Source organism: Helobdella robusta (genome assembly GCF_000326865.2).
Source record: "Helobdella robusta unplaced genomic scaffold HELROscaffold_68, whole genome shotgun sequence".
Classification (NCBI taxonomy): domain Eukaryota; kingdom Metazoa; phylum Annelida; class Clitellata; order Rhynchobdellida; family Glossiphoniidae; genus Helobdella; species Helobdella robusta.
Window position 1 is genome coordinate 330026 of NW_008705387.1, and position 22511 is coordinate 352536.

The 22511-nt window shown below is 34.0% G+C and overlaps 4 protein-coding genes across 4 annotated transcripts; 1 reads left to right on the forward strand and 3 right to left on the reverse strand.

Annotated features, from left to right (window-relative positions):
- Positions 1-1493: 1493 nt before the first annotated feature.
- Positions 1494-3662, reverse strand: HELRODRAFT_181143 (hypothetical protein; the record flags this gene model as incomplete). The annotated part of the gene is made up of 5 exons (XM_009030422.1): positions 1494-1691; positions 1938-2075; positions 2467-2529; positions 2593-2702; positions 3494-3662. The coding sequence occupies 5 exons, from the start codon at positions 3660-3662 to the stop codon at positions 1494-1496; spliced, it is 678 nt and encodes a 225-aa protein (XP_009028670.1).
- Positions 3663-6211: 2549 nt separating this feature from the next.
- Positions 6212-7820, forward strand: HELRODRAFT_181144 (hypothetical protein; the record flags this gene model as incomplete). The annotated part of the gene is made up of 5 exons (XM_009030423.1): positions 6212-6521; positions 6615-6762; positions 6948-7069; positions 7413-7585; positions 7746-7820. 5 exons carry the CDS (start codon positions 6212-6214, stop codon positions 7818-7820), a joined length of 828 nt encoding a protein of 275 aa, XP_009028671.1.
- Positions 7821-10410: 2590 nt separating this feature from the next.
- HELRODRAFT_181145 (hypothetical protein) lies at positions 10411-11005 on the reverse strand (the record flags this gene model as incomplete). Its single annotated transcript, XM_009030424.1, has 2 exons — positions 10411-10687; positions 10950-11005. 2 exons carry the CDS (start codon positions 11003-11005, stop codon positions 10411-10413), a joined length of 333 nt encoding a protein of 110 aa, XP_009028672.1.
- A 3471-nt stretch (positions 11006-14476) lies between these two features.
- HELRODRAFT_181146 (hypothetical protein) lies at positions 14477-18623 on the reverse strand (the record flags this gene model as incomplete). Its single annotated transcript, XM_009030425.1, has 7 exons — positions 14477-14572; positions 15906-16020; positions 16610-16756; positions 16894-17019; positions 18150-18198; positions 18260-18446; positions 18507-18623. The coding sequence occupies 7 exons, from the start codon at positions 18621-18623 to the stop codon at positions 14477-14479; spliced, it is 837 nt and encodes a 278-aa protein (XP_009028673.1).
- Positions 18624-22511: the final 3888 nt, after the last annotated feature.

Sequence of the window (22511 nt, forward strand, 5' to 3'; positions counted from 1 at the left end):
CAATATAATGTCGGTTTATGTTATAAATTTTTCATCACTAAATTTTTAAATACAATTTATTGAATATATTGATCATTATATATCATTTTGAAGGTTATTTATTTTTCTATCTAGCCTTTATTAATTAATTGGTCCAACTATTCAGTGTCTTTGATTTTGAGCAATATTTGAGAATGTTGTCTAAGCGGGATTTTCGGATTATTTTCCTTCATGAGTTTAAACTCGGGCATAATGCGGCAGAGGCAACTCGTAATATTGTGGAAGCATGGGGCGACGTCGGTGCTTCTGACCGTACCACACAAAGATGGTTTAAAAAATTTCGTACTGGTGACATGAGCCTCCAAGATGAAGAAGGTCGCGGGCGACCATCCGGGATTGATGATGACAAACTGAAGGAAATTATTGACGCAAACCCAGCTAAAACTACTCGAGAAGTTGCCGATGAATTCAAGGTTGATCACATAACAGTAGTTCGTCATTTGAAACAGATTGGTAAAGTCAAAAAACTTGACAAGTGGGTTCCACATGAGTTGAACGAAAATCAGAAAATTCGGCGTTTTGAAGTGTCAGCTTCACTTGTTCTGCGTAATAAAAACGATCCGTTTCTTGACCGGATTGTGACGTGTGATGAAAAATGGATCCTATATGATAACAGACGACGTTCAGCTCAGTGGTTGGACCATGATGAAAGTCCAAAACACTTTCGCAAGCCAAAATTGTACCAAAGAAAGTTAATGGTGACAGTTTGGTTGTCTGCAACTGGATTGATTCACCATATCTTTTTAAAACCTGGTCAAACGATTAATGGAGAGATGTACTGCCAACAAATTGATGAGATGCACCAAAAATTACGCCAACTACGTCCTGCATTGGTTAACAGAAAGGGTCCGATCCTTCTCCACGATAACGCCAGGCCACACATCGCACAACTAATGCTAAAAAAACTGAACGCGTTGGGTTACGAGATTCTCCCTCACCCACCATACTCACCAGACCTCTCACCAACAGATTTTCACTTTTTGAAACACCTCAACAACTTTTTGCGTGAAAAGTGCATCAAAACCGAAGAAGCTACAAAAAATGCCTTCTTACAGTTTGTCGCCTCTAGAACCCCTGATTTTTATACTACAGTCATCAATGATATAATTTTTCGTTAGCAAATGTGCATAGATTATGATGGTTCTTATTTTGATTAAATATCTCAAATGAAAGCAAATTTATTGCATTTTAAAATGGATGGTAGAAAACCGACATTATTTTTGCACCAACCTAATATATCCATCTGTTCTGCTGCATCACATGCTTAGGCTGGATCCAACTTAAACAGCTTACAAACACCTTTTATTTTTACTCAAATGCTTTCCAAGAACTTTTATTTGAATGCCATACTAGAGTCAATTCTGATATTTCAAAACTTTGGGAGATTTCACGCCAAAAGAACAAGTCTAAAATCTAAATTTCAAAATCGTTGGATTTTCATAGCAAAAACTATTTTATCTATCCAACAACATAAATGTCATAGTTCCAACGACCTCCCGTATAATGATAGCAAACAGCGTTAAAGAAACATCGGCAAACTCACCTGTACACTGAAACATCTTGTTTGCCTGCACATTAGGTCCAACTGGAAGACTCGCGAATGTGTACTGTCTCAAATCTTCGGCAAATGGTAAATCAACGTAAAACATGCACTGTGGGGATTAAGCAAATCATCGGCATGAAACAAGAAGGAACAGATTCGAGATTACATGTCAAACAAAAGGGGTTGTAACAATTTTGAACATTAAATAAGAACGCTTATGTTCTTATATTTAGCTGTTGAAACGATTATGTTTGTATTTAAAAGTAATATAATTTTGTCAATTCTGACATGATATGTGAAAAAGTTTATATGCTCCAGCTGAAATTTAGAACGAAATTAATGAAAAAAAAACAACTTCATATTTGTCCTTGATGTGAGGAATGAGGCAGCCGATCTTCACTTGTCCATTGTTATTATAAACTCTTCGCACAATAGCCACCATGCTTGTTTCAAAGAGAGCTCTGATCAATGCCGATAAATAGAGATGCCCTGCCTTTTCAGTTGTTAACATTTGAATTGTCCATTTAATTAATTACTGCACAAATCCGATCGCATAGCTATTTTAGCTATTAAATCAACAAACTCTAATGAGAATAAAATCGAAAGCATTTCAACAAATATTCATAAATTGAGCTCATGTATAACAGCATTTTGAACATCTGTCGTCTCCCGTGGCGTCCACTATAAAATGTTGAGGGGAATGTTTCAAACAATTCAACCGTTTGAACAAAAATCTTCCTAACGTTTACTTGGCGTTTAAATAATTTGTTCGCGTTCAATATGATTGAAATTCGTATAGTAATAACAAGACATAACATAACATAGCATTAGATTATCTAGTGTATAACTGAAGGAAAAATGGATACGGGAAAAAAAAGAACAACCTCATTTCCTTTTTCACTCAAACAAACGGACATTGAATCGCCAAAATACTGATACCTTTTTACCTGGGTAAAAATTTTTTTAATTTAATGATGTATTTACTTTTAGTATTTATTTATAATAATTACATTATCGTATTTAGTGAAGCCGAGCACTTTGAAGCACTTTTCAGTCCGCAGCTTCATGGCCTCCTGATCATCGAATGAGAATGGTACGATCGTGCTGCCGTATCTGTTGCCTTCCAAGGTTTATAATTATTTCACTGAGCAAAACATCAAATCCTTAAATGTATTTATTACATTTTATTCAAGTTCCTGTAATTTCATAATAAACAAAGGCAGAAATGTATTCGAGCTTAGCAAACAGAAACAAAAGTTATTCGAAAATTGTCAGAATCAATTCTAATTTTAAGGCCTCAGAAATTTAATAAAATTGCGAGTTCAACAAGTGGGTATAAAAAAATATATATCAGCAAGGTGGCCTCTGCACAAACAATTCAAAAATTAAATATTTTAACTAGATAAAATTTTTGACATCTACTACTTCAATGTTAACAAGCTTTTGAAATTGCGAAAGTTAAAAGAGATAAAATTTTCAATTACATACCTAGTTATGTTGTTAATCAAGAATTACCAATATTCTCTCATTTGATTCAAGTATATTATACATATGCAATCTTTAAAACATTACTAATTATGTAAAGCTCCTTTTGTTTCTCTTAGAAGCTCAATGCGGCCTAACATGTATGCATATAATGGATAAAACATTGCGACGATGGTTCAATTAATAAAGGCACGTCAAAATTGCACATCATCTGGCTTCCAAAGCATGAATTAAGTTGTCTCACTTAACATGTAGTTGTTTCTCAGAATTATAACAGGATTTTAAAATGATATTAAAACTATATAGTCACTTGGGAAAATTTAACAAAGTTTCATTTAAAATGAACTTCAAGTGGTCGAAAAACAAAAAGTTCTTCAACATTATTTTAACATTTTTCTTTTTTTCAGCCACAAAAATCAAACTAACCATCGATCACATCTGACTTGTCAACTTCAGATTGTTTCTCGTCAATGAGATGATATGACCTTGACCTTTCAATGTCAGCAGCAACATGGCGAGCGCAAACGTTCTTGAAAGTTTTAAACTTAATTTCTTTCACCTGCATTAAAGAATGATTACCGTAACGGTTAACCATTTTTCGTTACAACTTCTCAAATGAATATCATCAAACACAAAACTTGTTTAAAAATGTCTACAATAAATTGAACTTGTTGAAATGCACACGTAAAAAACATTAACATTTCTATATTAATTTTAAACAATAATATTAATGATTGTCCAAGCATTCCAAGCACCAATACTGATCCAGCCTTCATTCACAAGCCCATCTATATATCAATCAATCAATCAATCAATCAATCAATCAATCAATCAATCAATCAATCAATCAATCAATCAATCAATCAATCAATCAATCAATCAATCAATCAATCAATCAATCAATCAATCAATCAATCAATCAATCAATCAATCAATCAATCAATCAATCAATCAATCAATCAATCAATCAATCAATCAATCAATCAATCAATCAATCAATCAATCAATCAATCAATCAATCAATCAATCAATCAATCAATCAATCAATCAATCAATCAATCAATCAATCAATCAATCAATCAATCAATCAATCAATCAATCAATCAATCAATCAATCAATCAATCAATCAATCAATCAATCAATCAATCAATCAATCAATCAATCTTCGTTTAGCGTCTAGAGACCCAGTTCCCCGAAATAGCCCATCTATATATATATATATATATATATATATATATATATGTATTTACGACTAGCCGAATCAATACTCGTAGAACAAAGACATCCGACAAATATTGAACAACGTGCAATTTGAATCCTTCCTACCAATAAATTTAGAAACAGAGGAATCATCGATAATGATGACACGTAAAATTGTTACATTGCACAAAGATGAAGATCGTAATAACTAATTAAATGACCGTTAAGTATTCACATTAAACAAACAAAGAATCAACAAAGTAGAGGCACAGTATATATTGTCAGAATTATGAAATAATGCTGACTAAAAATACTGCAAAATTTTCAACGCGAGATTTATTCACTCGATAGGGGGCATGGTGCAAGTTAATTTACTCGATAGGTGACAACGTATTTTTTTTTGTTTTGCAATTTAGATGACGTCATAAATTATTATAAATTATTTTAAAATCTAATTAATACTTTTTCTGATTAATTGGACATGCCTTGTAGATTTTTATGTTTTAAAACACCCGAAACAAAATCTAATTTTGTTTTGATAAGGAAGGGTGTGAAAAAACTTAAAGAGAGTCCGCTCTGGGTTGACTAGTGAGGCAGCTTCGAATAATCAGTGCCTCTTCTGGTCCCTAAGAGACTTAACGCGTGATTCTATGCTCATTGGCATAGTTTCAGAAACGTCTTAAGTTCTCAAAGAGTCAGCCTTGGGTTCACCAGTTAGGCAGCTTCGAGTAATCAGTGCCTGTTCTGGTATCTAAGAGACTTAACGCGTGATTCTATGCTCATTGGCATAGTTTCAGAAACGCCTTAAGTTCTCAAAAGTGGATTTAGTACGAGACTCTATGCTCATTGGCATAGTTTCGCACGCGTACTAGAGTCACACAATTTGTTACCAGTGTTGTTCTGACTCTTGTTGTCCAGGCCCTTGGTCGTGCGAAAGCCGATCAGACTCGACGGCCCAGTGAAAACAGGCCAAGGTTGTGCGAAAGCCGACCGACTGACTGACAGGCCCAGTGAAAACAGGCCCTTGGTCGTGCGAAAGCCGATCAGACTCGACGGCCCAGTGAAAACAGGCCAAGGTTGTGCGAAAGCCGACCGACTGACTGACAGGCCCAGTGAAAACAGGCCCTTGGTCGTGCGAAAGCCGATCAGACTCGACGGCCCAGTGAAAACAGGCCAAGGTTGTGCGAAAGCCGACCGACTGACAGACAGGCCCAGTGAAAACAGGCCTTGGGTTCTGTGAAAACGAATCCGCCTCGTTGTTTTGTTTCTTGTGCTATTTGTGGACCTAGGGTTCTTTGCTGGATTCTATACTCATTGGTATAGTTTCACACGCAGCTTGGAATTTCCATAGGCTCCGATTTTTGTGATTCATTTTTTTTTTTTTTTATTTATTGGAGTTGTATCGACATCAACATCGGATACACACGTCGAAGTTGTACGATTAAAACGCCAAGAAACATATTCCAAGTTGAAGACCCAACAAGAAGAGTTCTAATTCCTCTATTCCAGTTTGTTCATTGACATTTACATTATTATAGAGTTCATTAGTTCAATTCCTTTTATTTACTTCCGTCGATTAATAAAATTGTTATCGAATATTTTTACGCGTTCGTGTGTTACTCAGTAAAATCATATAATTCGAAAAAGCCCAGTGCCACACAGGACTGGTCGAACTCACGATAAAAATATACACAAAAAAAAAAAATTATTGTCGGACCATACAAAAATTCCCTGAGAAAGATAGAGGAGGAGATTGCTTCCTCTTATCATTTTAATTTATTATTATTTAAAATCTCCGACAATTGGCGCCCAACGTGGGGCCTTGTCACCCTTTTAAAAACCCTCCTCCTCCTCATTAATTTGTTATTTATTATTTTAAAATTTCCGACAATATATATATGGTCATGAAATGTTTTAAATGTTGGTCATGTTTTTTGGTGAAAATGAATAAAAATAAATGTTTGCAATGTTCAGAGGCGAAAGGTCAGGGGAAGGCTGTTAAATGTTCTCAGTGTGAGTACTTTGCGCATGCGAACTGTGTTTCAATCCGTGAAGAGGTTTGCAACCTCTTGGATTCCAGTACCAACCTCAGATGGTTCTGTGATAGATGCTCAAGTCTGGGACCTAACATTAAAAAGTTGACCAGCTCTGTCGATTCTCCCAGAAAAGATGTTTTCAACAAACTCAACACATTGAACGATTTGAATGCAAATATAAAGTCAGACCTCGAGAATATCAACGCAGCAATAGAAAGTAATAAAAAAAAGTTAAACTAACTTGAGAGCTCTGATGTTTTTCGTGGTGAATTGAACATCTTGAAGAATGATATGAAAGTATCATTTGCAGATATCGTCAGTCGCAGGATTAAAGGACACACTGATGATATCAAGGCTGAAGTAAAATCAGTCCAGACGACAATAAATGATGCTAAACAAATCAAAGAAAGAGAAAATAATCTAATTATGTTTCATTTCTTGAGAGTGGCAGTGATCGGGTGGACGTCATGAAAATTCTGAAACACCTGTCAAATAATGTTGTTGATGCTAACCTAGTTCATCTAATTAGACTCGGAAAAAAATCAGACGATCATACCCGACCGCTGCTTTTGAAAATGGATAGTGTTGACATAAAAAACATGATAATTAAAAACGTCTCTAAATTAAAATCGCTTGACGTCAGCCTGGGTCGCATCGGACTCAGTCACGATCTCTCCCCAGAGCAGAGAAAGGAACTGAGGTCAAAGATAGAGGAGGCAAGGGCATTGGAAGCTTTTGACAAGGGTTTTTTATACCGTGTAAGAGGTCAGGTTGGCAAATGGAGGGTGGTGAAATTTCCGGTAACTCAGAGACAGACCTAGGTGTTCAACTGATGATGTCGGTGGTGATGATGGCTTTCATGGTGACTCTCTGACGACAAAGAGTATTGGTAGTAGTAGTTTTGTTGGTAATGTTTGTGGGTATGATGATGGCCGTGGTGATGATATTAGAAAATATTTGATATCAAATTGTAATGTTAATGATTTTAAAAATTATGGTCATACTAGTGCAAGTGATAGAGTTAGTGGTAAAGATGATGGTAGCAATTTTAACATAAAAGATGTTAATTTTAATTTGAATAATAATAGTAATGTTGTTGGTGGCGAAGAATTTGGTGTTCGCAGTCTGACGCTTGGGGTTATTGGTAACGATTATTTGGATTCATCTCTCGACGGTAATAAATGTTTAATGATGAAAGGCACTGGCAATGACTTAAATGGTAATGTTAATTTTGGTTGTTGTAATGATGGTCATGGTCTTGATGGTGGTGGTTATTCGATGGTTTGTGGTACTGGAAGCGATCTGAACGTTATTGGTAAAATTGGTTGTGGTAAAGATGATGGTAGTGATTGCGTAATAACAAATGGTACCGGTAATGATCGTAAAGAAAGTGGTGGTTTTAATGATCTAAAAAAAGTAGGTAATAACAATGTAATGAAAGGTGGTGCTGTTGGTAGAAATATTGGTGGAATTAAAAATGATCGGACTAATAATAACTTTTGTGTGGTTAAAATAAAATTGGGTTTACTAAATATAAGATCAATCAATCAATCTTCGTTTTGCGTCCAGAGACCCGGTTTCCCGAGGTAGGACGTTGTTTCTTTGCCATCAACTTTTTGAGCCAAATTAGACGATCAGTTGTATCCATTTCATTTAAATTTAGAGCTTTCATGTCTTGCTCGATTGTTTGCGACCAGGACTTCTTTGGACGACGTTTGGGACGTGTGCCAGGTACTTCAACATCTGCAAGAGAAGTTATGGCACTGTTTCCACTTCGTTTGACATGACCAAACCACCGCAGACAGTGTTGCCGGCATTCGTCCTTTATATCATCTAAACCAGCACGACGCAGGATTTCGGTAGATTTGATGTGGTCCTTCAGACTAATTCGTTGCATCCATCGGAGCATTTTCATGTCGTTTCGTTGAAGTTGTTGTTCCAGTTTGGTTGTCATTGGCCATGTTTCTGCACCATATAACAACACCGGACGTATCACAGATTTATAAAGTCTTGATCGTAGTGGTAGTGGGATGTCACGCCGCATCAATATAGAGGCAAGGAGATGCCATTTATTCCAGGCTGCACGTATGCGTGCTCGAACGGCTGCTTCAGCTGTTCCAGTACAATCCAGAACATCCCCTAGATATTGAAACGATGTGACTTTCTCTATTTTAATGGCTTCAAAAACAGTGCTATTTCGAATTTGTTGTTGTGGATTGATGCAAGCAGGACAAAAAAAATTGGATACTTTAGATAAAGAACCAATTATTTTTGAACAACGTTTGTGACACCACTGGTTACACTGCTGACACTTGATTGAATTGTTCCCTACACCAGCTTTACAAACTGAACAGGGCCATCGTCCAGTAGCTGTGGATTGGATGGGTTCACCAGTGTTCATTGCTTTGGTTGTGCTGATATTGACTTTGAATCCATGATCGGCGAGTCTGGTGTTCCAATCTTCAAACATCTGTGCTACATTCTGCTCAGACGTGGCTGTTAAAACGATATCATCAGCATATACTAGATTCCAAATGTCACCAGTGCGTATCGGTTTTGTGATTTCTTCCATCACAGTTATAAATAACAGTGGACTGAGAATCGAGCCTTGGTGAACCCCAACGCCGATGTCAAATGCATCTGTGTTTCCAACCGTTGTGCTGACAAGAGTCTTAGTATTCGTACACATTTCCATCACAAGTCGAACAAGATATTCTGGAATGAGTTGTCGACGTAGACTCCACCTGATTGCTTCACGGGGAACTCGATCAAATGCTTTTTCAAGGTCTACAAAAATGTGTGATAGTTGTTGATGCTTTGCGAGGTACTTCTCTTGCAGTTGTCGAAGGATGTGAATTGCATCAATTGTTGATTTTCCCGCTAGAAAACCAAATTGATAATTTCCGATTGTGATGCACGACGTTAATCTTCTTTCAATGATTTTTTCGACAATTTTCAGGGAGTGTTCTAGCAGACGTATACCCCGATATGATGAACAGTTCAATGGATCACCTTTGCCTTTGTATAGCGGGACTGTCATGCTATAGTTCCATTCAGTCGGCATTGAGCAATTTCTCCAAATTTCACGGCAAAGTTGTAGCAACGTTTGATTTCATTTGTTCACCTTTGCTTTTAGTGAGCCACTCTCTGCACTGATCTGTCCGAGACAGTGCAACTTGACGTTTTGCATAGTTGTTCTTCTCAGGAAAAATTTTATGGTCATCTACAGACTTTGATTTTTGCCATTGCTTGTATGCAACTTTCTTTTTAGCTATTGCATTTTTGGTACACTGTCATTCCACCACCAAGTGTCACGTTCATGCTGACGTTTTGTACCAGTTTTCCTACAAACTGTAGTTGCAGCGTTCATTAAAACGGTTTTGTATGCACTCCAATCTGTACTGGCTTGCGATTGGTGGTCTAACTGTGTGGCGACAATCTGTTGAACTTTTTCTCGATGAATATTGCTTTTCAGCTTCCACGTTTTGATTCTCCGAGGCATTTGTTTAGACTTATGTTTTGACAGTTCGACAACCAGGTCTGCCACAAGGAGTCTATGTTGGGCGACACATGATTCACCAGGTATAACTTTGACGTTTTTGAACAGTCTTCGGTGTGGTTGCATGACAGCAAAGAAATCAATTTGCGTGGCTGATGGCCCACTTTTGTATGTTATGAGATGTTCCAAACTCTTTCTAAAATATGTGTTCGGTAAACAAAACCCGTGACTTTCAGCAAACTCAAGGATGCGGTTGCCATCTTCATTCCGTTTTTCATAGCCAAAACCGCCATGTACGTTGTCAAAACCATCTGTTTTTTCTCCAACATGGCCATTGAGATCGCTTCCAATCAGGATTGTTTCAGATTTTGGTATTGTTGAGATGGTGTCAGAGAATGCAGTCCAGAAGTCATTTTTCATCTCTTCTGATTCGCCTGTCTGTGGTGCGTATGCAGAAAAAATAATCATTGTTTGCTTTTCTATGCGAAGCTTGATCCACATGAGACGTGAATTAATCCTTTTAATATCCAGTACTTCTTGGGCTGGCGGTTCTCTGACAAAAATTCCAACACCATTTTTGGCCGTCTTTTGACCATTCCAGAATAGTTTATTTTTCTTTGTCTGAGTTGACATGACAGACACCATTCGATTTCCATCGGGTTTCCTGAAGGCAGCAGATGTCAATCCTTCTACGCTCGAGCATTTCTGCGATTTCCATGCTGCGGCCAGTCAGTGATCCAACATTGAGCGTTCCAAGTCTAAGTACCATAGAGGGGCCATTCTGAATTTTTCTGCAACATCCCTCCGCTATTGCATACTTCCCAGGAATTCTTGGCACCCCTTGACCACTTAAGGCCTGCTGGGGACTAGGGGCCGTTGTTTTTCTGTGATGGCATAGGAATAATTTGGGGAAAAGTTTTTACATCGGGACACCCATCCTGACGACAACCACCAGTTATAAGCGGTGGGCCTAGCCTTTCGCTCAAAAGCACGCAAGGCAGCGTGGATGCAGTTTTATGTCATACCCAGATCGATTGGCTCAAAGTACAACATCATTTATGATTTGATCAGTGATGGTTTGGATATTTTTGTTGTTACTGAATCATGGCATGGTTCATCAGAAAATCCCTCCATTGCGTTATCTACTCCTCCTGGTTACCGCTTTGTAGATTGTGTAAGAGATCACGAGGTAGGACGACCATGGTGGATTGATAATTTTTTTTCGTCTATGTTTAAAATGTAAAAAAAGTTACCACATTCGAAGTTTTGGCGGTCAGGTTCACAGTTAATAGTCAGGAGTTTATTTTGCTCGCTATTTACAGACCGGGTTCTGCACAGCTGTCTGGATTATTTTTTAAAGAACTGATTTCTATTCTGGAAAACATTACACTACTCAGTTCTCGAATTATTTTAACCGGGGACTTCAATGTGCACGTTGAAAAGACGAATGGTCCTTATGCTGCTAATTTAAATGATATCTTTGATAATTTTCAACTCATCAATCGTGTAAAAGCACCAACACATTTACGTGGTGGTACACTAGACTTGATAGTAACCTCCGAGGATTTTCCAGTTCATGATTGTTTAGTCCATCCAAGTGGAATTTATTCTGATCATAGTTTTATTTGGGCTGAACTGTCGATGACTCGAGGATATTTGGTTGGAATTAAAAAAGTTTCTAAAATGTGGAATCAGATGAATGTTGATGACTTCATCAAACTCGTGCTTGAAACTCCACTCTCTAAAGCATGTCAAAGCAATGAGGTAGACAAGGAATTGTATTTATTTAACAACGAATTAAAATCTATTGCTGATAAAGTTGTCCCTATTCGTGCAGTGACCACCAATAACGTTTGTATGGCTCCGTGGTTTGATAATGATTGCAGGTTGGCCAAGCGTTTGTGCAGAAAAATGGAAAGAAGATACAGAAAAAGCTCACAGTTGATTCATCAAGATGAATGGAAGACAGCTTTGAAAAATAAATCGGAACTTTTCTCTAAAAAACGTCGTCAGTATTGGGCAAAAATTGTTGATGACAATAAGATGAAACCAAAAAATCTTTGGCGGGTTGTGAACAGCATTCTCTGTGGAAGTCGTAACGATAAATCCTGCTCGGATATGGATGAACTAACACCTGATCGATTTATGTGCTATTTCAATGAAAAGTTAAGCAAGCTGAGAGATAGTGTCAACAACAATGCTCAACCGAGCCTGGCAGAATTCCAATCAGGTGTCAATAATAGTTTGTTCTCAACGTTTTCTATGGTTTCTGAAGAGGAGGTAATACAGTTAGTTCAAAATTCACCTACAAAGTCGTGTCAACAAGATGTAATACCTACCCACGTATTAAAGAAGTTTATAAAACTATTCGCACCATTTTTGGCAGGCCTGATAAACAGCAGTCTAAATGTGGGACAGTTTCCTTCTGGCTGCAAGCATGCTATCATAACTCCGCTGCTGAAGAAACATAATCTAGACGAAAATGATGTTGGGAACTACAGACCAATTTCTAATCTGTCTTTCCTATCCAAAATTATCGAACGTGTGGTTGCCAGGCAAACACTCAGTTACTTGAACAATAACAATTTATTGCCGAAATATCATCTGGATTCCGTCAGTACCATTCGACTTAAACTGCTCTTTTGCAAGTTTTCTCAGAAGTGTACGGGGCAATTGATGAACAAAATGTGGCAATGCTAGTCTTTTTTGATATGTCATCCGCATTTGATTGCGTAGATCACAAAGTACTTTTAACAAGACTAAGTTGCAGTTTTGAAATCTCTGGTGCTGTTCTGAGGTGGTTTGAGTCGTATCTGGTAGGTAGATCACAAGAGGTATCATTCGGTGGTAAATTATCTGAGGTTAATGTTATGCTGTGCTAGGTCATATTCTATTCCTGATCTATACATCTGAAGTACTAAAGATAATAGAATCATTTGGTTTTTCAGGTCATGATTTTGCGGACGACTTGCAAATTATTGTTACGAGCAGGCTAGATTCTTTTAAATCAGAATTGAACAAACTGGTTAAATGTTTGTCTGGGGTCAATAAGTGGATGCAAAACAATGGTTTAAAACTAAACCAAAACAAGACTGTTTTTTTACCAATTGGAACATGGCAGCAACTTTCAAGAATAGATATAAATTCAATAACTGTTAATGATGAGGTCATCCCATTTTGTCCAATGCAGTCAATTCAAAATCGCATGGCCAAGCTAGTTGTCGGAGGTTTTAGATCTGATCATGTGACGCCGATTTTACGGGATCTGCACTGGCTTCCGATTGAAAAGAGAATTATCTACAAGATTGCTGTTTTGATGTTCAAAGTTTTAAATGGGCGTGCTCCTCCGTACTTGGTCGGTAGATTGACTAAACGTGATTCAACGTCTGGTTATCCAGGATTGAAATCCAATAATAGGAATTTGCTAGACGTTCCTCAAACCTGTTTGGTGATTTGTAAAAGAAATTTTGCTGTTGCTGGACCGATGGTGTGGAATAATTTGCCAACCTCACTCCGCCTACCTGGAATATCATTTCCTCTATTTTGTAAACAATTAAAGTTGCTACTTTTTAAGCAGCATTTCGGTTCTTGTAATTAAATGTGATAATGAAAAAAAAAATTTACAATTATTTTTTATGTTCTTTATTAGTCAGTACTATCATTATGTTGTTTTAATTCTTGTGTCGGTTAATAACCTACCATGCAGTAAACGAAATAAATACTGTCTCCTATATACTACATGCAGTTATGTTTTAATTCTTGTGTCGGTTAATAATTCGTTGTGAGGTTTGTTGATCATTGTGTTGAATTTTTGTACATACCTAGTAACTTGTGTGGATAAATCCTAAAAACCGTCATTTGAATTAGTATTACTTCTTTTTGGTCATCTATTTATTTATTGATTTTGTGTTAAATATATGTGTGTTTTGACATTTAATCAAATCAAATCAAATTTTATTCAATCAATCCAAATTAATAATAATTAGGTAATGATTAGGAGACCAAAGCTAAAAGAAAACAAAATTCTTGAGTCGCAGGCCACCGTTCACAAATTGTTCATTCTAACACAATTTTTAAGTAAATTTATAATTCATGACAAAATTAATATAATGCACAATTTACATGATTCTAATTAAATAAAAATTGTACTTTTTTTCAATAAATATTTCTTTATTTTGTTTTTAAACAAATGCAAGGAATTTGTAGTCTTTATATCAACAGGAAGTTTCTCCCAGATTCCGGGACCGGTATGTTTTAAACTTCCACCAAGCAGTGTTATTCTTGCTGGTGGTGTATAGAGCAGAGGAGAATGTCGAGTGAACTTTGACTGCACAGCATTTCCGAATTCGAAGAAGTCATTAAAAGATGTTGGTAATTGATAATGTAGGAACTTGAACACAAAGATAGAAACATGATAATTGTACAAATTTTTTATGTTTAAAATTTTCAGTTCAGGATAATAACAGCTGACATGACTATATGGATGTAGATTTAATAGAATTTTGATGAAACGATTTTGACATCTGGTAATTTGCTTCAGGTGAACTTCAGGGCTGTTTCTCCAGATGATGTTGCAGTATATTAGATGTGGATAGATTAATGAATAATACAAATCTATAATTAATGGTTTATTCAATCTTACTTTAATTTTATTAATTACGCCTATGGTTTTATTAATTATTTTCGATAACGAGTCTATATGCATATCCCACGAGAGGTTGTCCTTGATTATCACTCCGAGAAATTTTGTGCTGGATGTACGCGGGATGCTATGGTTATTCATTTTTATACCTAAATTAGGTATTGTGTTAGTCAATATTTTTGGACCGAATAGAATGTAGTTGCATTTAGAAAAATTTACAATTAGTTTATTATTGATGAACCAATTTGAAACATCATCTAAACTTTTGATGGGTTGCTAGTTGGGAAGAAAATGTTAGTATCATCTGCATACAGAAGATGATGAGCGTCAGTAGCCAGATGAAAATCATTCATAAAAATTATAAATAGAAGTGGGCCTAAGATTGATCCTTGCGGGACTCCTGAAGTTATATTTAATTTATTTGAAGATTTATTTTTTATCGACACATACTGATTTCTGTTTTGCAGATAGCTTATGAACCATATATGTGCTATTCCTCTTATTCCATAGGAGTATCATTTCTTTATTAATATCTCATGATTAATAACATCAAATGCCTTGGACAGGTCTATGAAAACACCTATGGTTAGGATTTTTTTATTCAGATTATTTAATATGTTTTGTACTAAATGTAGTACTGCTAGTTCAGTTGAATGTTGTGCTCTATATCCATATTGATTTTTATTTAATAAACACATCCATAGGAGTATCATTTCTTTATTATCTAATTGAAAAAACGAGCTACAAACATATTAACGCCAAACATTCGGTAGAATTTATAAAATAATATATATATATATATATATATATATATATATATATATATATAATTTCACAATATTTTGAATTTAGTTTTTATAAAGGGAGAACAATTAAACAATTATATGGGGGATAAAACAAACGAATGTGGTTTTGAAATAAATTGAAAGAATTGGATCCACTAACCTGTAAAATACATATGTAAAATAAAAAGAGGTTTTATGCACTAGAGATGTGAGAGTGAAATGAAGACAGTTTAAAAAGATATGGCAGAACTAAAATCCAAACGTTCAGGAGAACATATTGTATGGACTGACAAAGTTGTTAGGAAAGATTGCAGGTGTTTAGAGGGGGACAAGGTAGGCAAACATGTTGGCGGATGGGAAGAAAAGATTGAACAAAAAGATGTTTGATCATAGAGATGTGAAGATATAGATTAATAATGAAAGAATGAACAGGCGGGGAAACAAAAGTAAGAGACTCAGAAATGGACCAGCTAGTTTTTACAAAATATTTAAAAAAATAATTGTTTTTTTGATGATTATTCAAACACATTAAATTTTTAACAGGACAATATAAATCTTTATCATCATCTGAATCCTTAACCAGGAATTAAACAGATGGTATTTTGACGCCTTAACTATTTATTTACAAAAAACATATTCAACAGATAAAATGGTGAGAACGAAAAAGCCACCAACCCTTGTATAGAGGCAAATAGGGATCTCCAGAGATGATCCAATCTTTAGGTTAGCTTTCCAAGCAGTTGGTCGAACACTTCTCGATTGTATAAAACTCAAACAGGGTAACAGTTGTCTGAAAAGTCAGAATGATTATAAGGTAAGGTGAAAAGTTTTTATGACTACACTGAATAGCGAAAATAAAAATTTCTTCAACTTCATCAAAAAATTTGTTCTTAATTTATTTTATAAAGTTGAAGTCAAAAACCGTTTATATTATTACAAGAAAAAATGCTCGATGTGACATCTTAACAAAAAAATTATTTTTCAAAGCCTCACAACAGGTGCGTCCTCTTAACTCAGACAACGATCTTGCATTTCATCTACTCTCTTTGAGAAACAGTAATTAAACCAAGCTTGTCAATCACCACCTCCCCTAAACTTAGAGGTTAATATTGAATAATATCTTTCTTCATTGTCTGTCTAAATTAGAGACAACTATTGCATATCTTATCCTTCTTCGCTTGCACAGGACAATCTCAACATTTTTGTCTGACTTTTATATGGAAATGAGCAAGGTGAATTCTGTACCTTTTTGGCACTGTTTACTAAGTGAAAGTGGCAAAGTTGGTGAAGCTAGACAAAAGTCATTCATTTCTAAAATGATAACAATGGGACCCTAGAAGATGATTTTAATTAAATTTATAGCATGTTAAAAAACGTACTTTAAAGAAAAATAGTCTCCATCAACTTCATCAAGAATTCTTCTGATAACTTCCAATCCAGTTTTTTGAGCATTCACCTCCCCATTGGCCTGCTGGTGAGTCTTCCCTTTGTCAGATTCTGATTCCCAATTTTCCAAACATGTCCCTCTGTACATTAGAGAGGTTAGCCATTTTGCTTAGTAAATTAATAAACATGAACATTAGGATTGTCTCTTGTTTATATAACTCAAATCCACAATACAAATTAGCTAAAGTAAACATTGAACATGCATTTAAATACCAACATATAGTTGAATTCAAAATGTGATTCTTTAAGGGAAGCCAATATATCATCTAATTGGTCATCATTAAATTTTTCCATCAAGTTGGAGAGCAAAATTATTCTTTTGCTTGAATAAATCTTTTTACCCCTTGTAGCATAAAAAAATATTGGTAAATAAAATATTCAATCAATTATGCTTAAAACAACTATAAACTAATCAAAGACATCAATTACTTTGAAAACAACTAAAAAATAAAACCAAAGATATCAAATATTTTTAAGAACAATTGGAAACTAAAACCAAAATATTAAACAATTTAAAAAAACTGAAAACTACAACCAAGGAAATGAATACTGAAAAATAGCTAAAAAAGACGATAACAATTACTTTTGAAACAACCGAAATAATGAAAGGTAATTAAGGTTTAGCTGATTTTTCGGAACCAACACAAGGTAATAAATAATCTCGTGTAGGCCAGCGCAGGCATACAGGAATGAAAAAAATAAATATACTGAATACATAAGGAAAAAATTATGTACATTTTGTAGATAGGGTAAATAAAACGGAATTAATAAATGCAGAAAAAATGAGCAGCAATGTTTTTTTATCAAAGAAACCGTAGTAACAATGTCGAAAAATAAAGAAAATACATAATGAAATGGAGTGTTAAAATGGCTCATAATATTTATTAAAAAAAACTTAAAATTAAATAAAACAAAATTTGAAGTATTTTTTATAGCAGTAAGTCACACTTCATCTTGTATTTTGGGCTCATTCAAGAAAACACAATGGGAATAGAGAATTGGATAAAAACATAATTTATGTTACTTGTTTTTGTACGCTAGAATTTTTAGCAGTTTAGTGGGGGTTGAAGTTTTCTCAGATCCTACGTAACTGTTATTGTCAGTAACAAACTCTGAGATAGTGAGCCAAGAAAAACACGAGACAACAACTGACACTCAATTGTAGGAAAAGTGGGGTTTAATTTTATCACCAAAGTTGAGAGTTGAGAGTTTAACTTCGGGAAAAAGGTGTCAAAAGTTGTACAGGAGATAAAAACTGACAATGCCTGAAAAACCAAGATAACAAATACTTTAAAACAACTGAAAAAACAAAGATATCAAGCATTTTCAAAACAATTGAAAAAACCAGGATTTCAAATAGTTTTAAATCAACTGAAAAATTTTTGTCAGAAATCCATAATGAAAATACAGGCATTTCATCCATAATGAAAATACAGAAATTTGTATGAATTATATTTAAAAAGAGAATCTAACTCTGTGCATCTTTTAAGTTCATCCATTGCCACCACAACAGCATCCACAACTGAAAAGTTAATTGAAAACGTTATAGCCATGTAATAAAATTTGTCATTTGAGAGACTTACAATCAGCAGACTGTCCTTTATAGTGGGCATCAATATTTTGAACATATTGAATTAGCTCAAAATTGACTTGCATCAAAGGTTTCTCAACAGTAATATGACGATACTCTTGACCATTGAAAAGTTGATTTTTTGATGTGCGAGTACCAAACAAAATCAACATAATTTCATCTTTTGACTCTGAAAAGAGCTTAAATAAAAGCAAACCTTTTAAAATATCTTAAATTTTACAAAAAAATTAAGTGCTAACTTTTCGTTGCAGAATCATTTTAATAAGCTGTAATGACTCTACGAGATACATGTTCTGGGTCATGGACGGTCCGACATCCAACACAATGGCTATAGCTTCCTGATACATTTGCAACATTTTAAGAAAACCATTTAACATATGTTATGTTACCCAAATATAACCGTTCATTTGTATTTTAAATAAACAGTTGTTTGTGAAAAATGTAACGTTATAATTATAAATTTAGAACACAAAGATTTAGAAGCAAAGATTTACATTATGTATAAAGTAGATGCGAAATTCAAGTTTTACACGCGTAGAATGTTCGATGTAAATATTTTAAACATTTTAAAAACCGATTCTAGGTTTTGAAGTGATGAATATGGATTAGTCAGAACTTTCTAAAAATTATAATTTTTTAATTAAGTAGTTTAATAATTATTAAATAAAAAAAAATTGCTGCCATAATTACTGCCGCAAAATTTGTATTTCTACTGCTGTTAGGAACAAAGCAACTTAACTACTACGATACACCAAAGCCATGCAATAGGCACATAGCTATTACCTACCCGAAACGCTTAATGAAAACTTTCATTAATTTACATTGTGGACAACGAAAACTCGTTTGCAGTTTGTTGAAAAAAGTAGTTGAGTGATATTAAATACTAAAATAATTCACCATTATTAATAACAAGTGAACGTGCAACTTGGATTGAAACCAAGATCCATCCAATTCGGGTGTCACAGATCTCAAGTTCATAAAGCCTATATACCTAACTTGATTGTCCTTTTTGTCATAAGCATGATTAAAGTGTTACTTTATTACAGCATAAAAAGTTATGAAAAATATGAAACTATATATTTATTAGCGTTCTAAACCACTTCTTTTAATGAGATCACAGGCAGTTAATTAAATTTGTTTAAACTCATGCACACTTTAGCATTCAGTGTGCATTATTAGCACACTGAATGCACTTCTCTTGTATGACGAGTTTCAATGCAAATTTCTTTTGATAATAAATAAAAAAATTGTAAGACTTAATATTTAATCTCTGCTAAGATTGTTGCAGTTATTCCTTCAAAAATTTTAAACTTACGATTTTTTAAAAAGAATATTAATAAAAATATTAACAGACTATTGAACAAATATATTTTTATTTAAATAAATTTCAAATAAATTGAATATGAGTGAATGATACCATCTGTTACTTTGTTTAATATTACTAATACAACATCAATACTGACTAAATGAATCTCTTAATGGGATGAAACTTTGGTATAGTCGGTAGAGACAAAGAAATAGCACCTTTAATTTCAAGTGCATATTAAACTTGGATTCGAATTCAAATCTCTACAGATCCGTATCTTTACAAATTAAAGATCTGGATCCAGATTTAGATCTGGATACTGCAGATCTCAAACTCTTGGACCCATCCAATATTTTTGTTTATCAGAATTTCTGTATTAAATCTTTTTGTTTATATACAATCTTTGGGAATTAACAATTCATTACATTTACATGCTTTTTTGCCCTAGAATTATTAATTACAATTATAAACATCTGGCAAACAAAATTTGCAAACACAAAATGCTTAACATTGCATTTTCATGTTTGATTAGTTTCTGGTTCAATTTTTCAATATTTCATATTGTATTTTTATCATCATTTATCAACTTATTTATATAGAAAACAAAGTTTTTAGCCGCTTTTTTATTGATTTTTATCTTATACAGAAAAAACTTTTCTTCGGTAATCCTCTACCGTTTTCAATGTAGTAAGTTATCAAATATTGGTTGTATCGTATATATATTTTTATTTGTGCATTTCTACTTTATTGACTCCAAAGTAATCCAGTAGATGAACTACCCAAGTTAAAGAATCCAGACATCTGGCTCAAATGTGCTTTCTTTCGAGAATGGGAGTATTCCAAGTCAAAGAAAGGCTCAGATGAGTCTTCGTCGCTAAATGTTAAAACCGTTGTTAACTGTTTCAATGACTCACTGGGCAACCATACGTTTATGTGTAATGACAAACTTTGTCAGCAACTTAATGTTGATCCTGATGTTAATATCTTTACTGATATTTCTCTGGAATGTTCTTCCTATTTGTGTGAATTCTTTTATTGATTCATTTAATTTTTGTATTATCCGTGTTGATAGTCGTAGTTTACTCGATAAATAAACTGAATTGAGTATTTTGGGTGTTTTGATTGATTTTTGTAATGGTAGGTTCGATTTTGTCGTTGTCACTGAGACATGGTTGAACGACGCTACGTCCGACTTAATAAATTTGCCTGGTTTTAAATTTGTATCTATTAATCGGTTTAGTAATAATGGTGGGGGTGGGGGTCTGTCTTTTTTGGTCCGTTTTTTAGAGATAATTTGTTTGAAATATGTAATTCGGGATGATTTGTACTTTCATTCTTCTTCTTTTGAATTATTAATTGTTGAAATTTTTGTAAATTTTAACACCAATTATTTGATTATCGTTTGTATCAAAATTTTTAAATTTTTCTAATATTTCAACTCATAATCAATATGGTTTTCGTGCTGGTCAGTCCACTGAGTTTGCAATTGCAGATGTAGTGAATTTTATTTCTAATGCTATGGAATCTAAGAAATTTTGTGTTGGTGTTTTCTTGGATCTGTCCAAGGCATTTGATTCGCTTGATCATTCAATTTTATTAAACAAACTTTATGTGTATGGCGTCCGCGGCCACACTTTTAACTGGTTTTCAACCTACTTAAAAGACAGATCTCTATATGTCTGTATAAATAGTACAGTCATTAAATTATCCTATTATATCTGGTGTGCCTCAGGGTAGTATCCTGGGTCCACTACTCTTCAACATTTTTATTAATGATTTTGTTAACTCATCTACAATTTTAAAATTTATTCTTTTTGCAGATGATTCAACTTCGTTATTTTCACATCTAAATGTATTAAACTTGATAGCTATTGTTAATGATGAATTATCAAGAGTATATAAATGGGTGGAGTCTAATAATTTAAGAATTAACATTGCAAAAACTAAGTTTATTTTGTTTGGGCCAAGAATTCGTACAAATGGCTTTAATATACAACTGTCAATAAATAACAACTTGAATTTGTTGAATTTACAAAATTTTTGGGTGTTATCATTTCATGTAATTTATCTTGGTCGGAACACGTACAGTATATATCTAAAAAATTACTAAAAATCTAGGTTTGATCTACCGCTGTCGTAAATTGCCTAATTTTATCTTGTACACTTTATATAACTCTCTCATTATGCCTTATTTAACCTACTGTGTTTCAATCTGGGGTTATACTACTAAATATAATTTACATATATTGAATGTATGTCAAAATTATTTTATTAGAATATTTCTTAAATTAAATAAATTTCAACATGTCAATCACTGTTATAATTTATGTAACATTCTTAAATTTCAAGATTTATTTATTCTTAGATCTTTATTATGTTTCTATAGATTGTTGAAATTACGTCTATGTCCATATCTATCTGACCAAATAAATCGATTACCGTATAATCGTTCTGTGCACCTCAGGAAAATACCTGAGTTCTATCTATCCACTCCACGCACAAACTTTTTTAATAATTCTGTTTTTCCTGTATCCATCCGATTATGGAACTCGCTATATACATATATATATATATATATATATATATATATATATATATATATATATGTGTGTGTGTGTGTGTGTGTGTGTGTGTGTGTGTGTGTGTGTGTGTGTGTGTGTGTGTGTGTTATTAATATTATATTTTCTGTTACTTATGTTAAGGGTGACCTAACAGACTTCGGTCTCGGGTCTCCTAGTAATTAACTTGTTTTTTTGCTGAATAAAAGTTTCTTTCAATTCAATTCAATATCGTCCACTTAGTTTTGATGTTTCTTTGTTCTGTAAGGAATTAACTTTTTTGTTTCTTAAAATTAAATCTGTGTTGTTTTCAAATATTTATAATACTGAGGATTTTAATGTTTTGATTTACTGAAACATTCTTCTACTCAGTTTGTAAA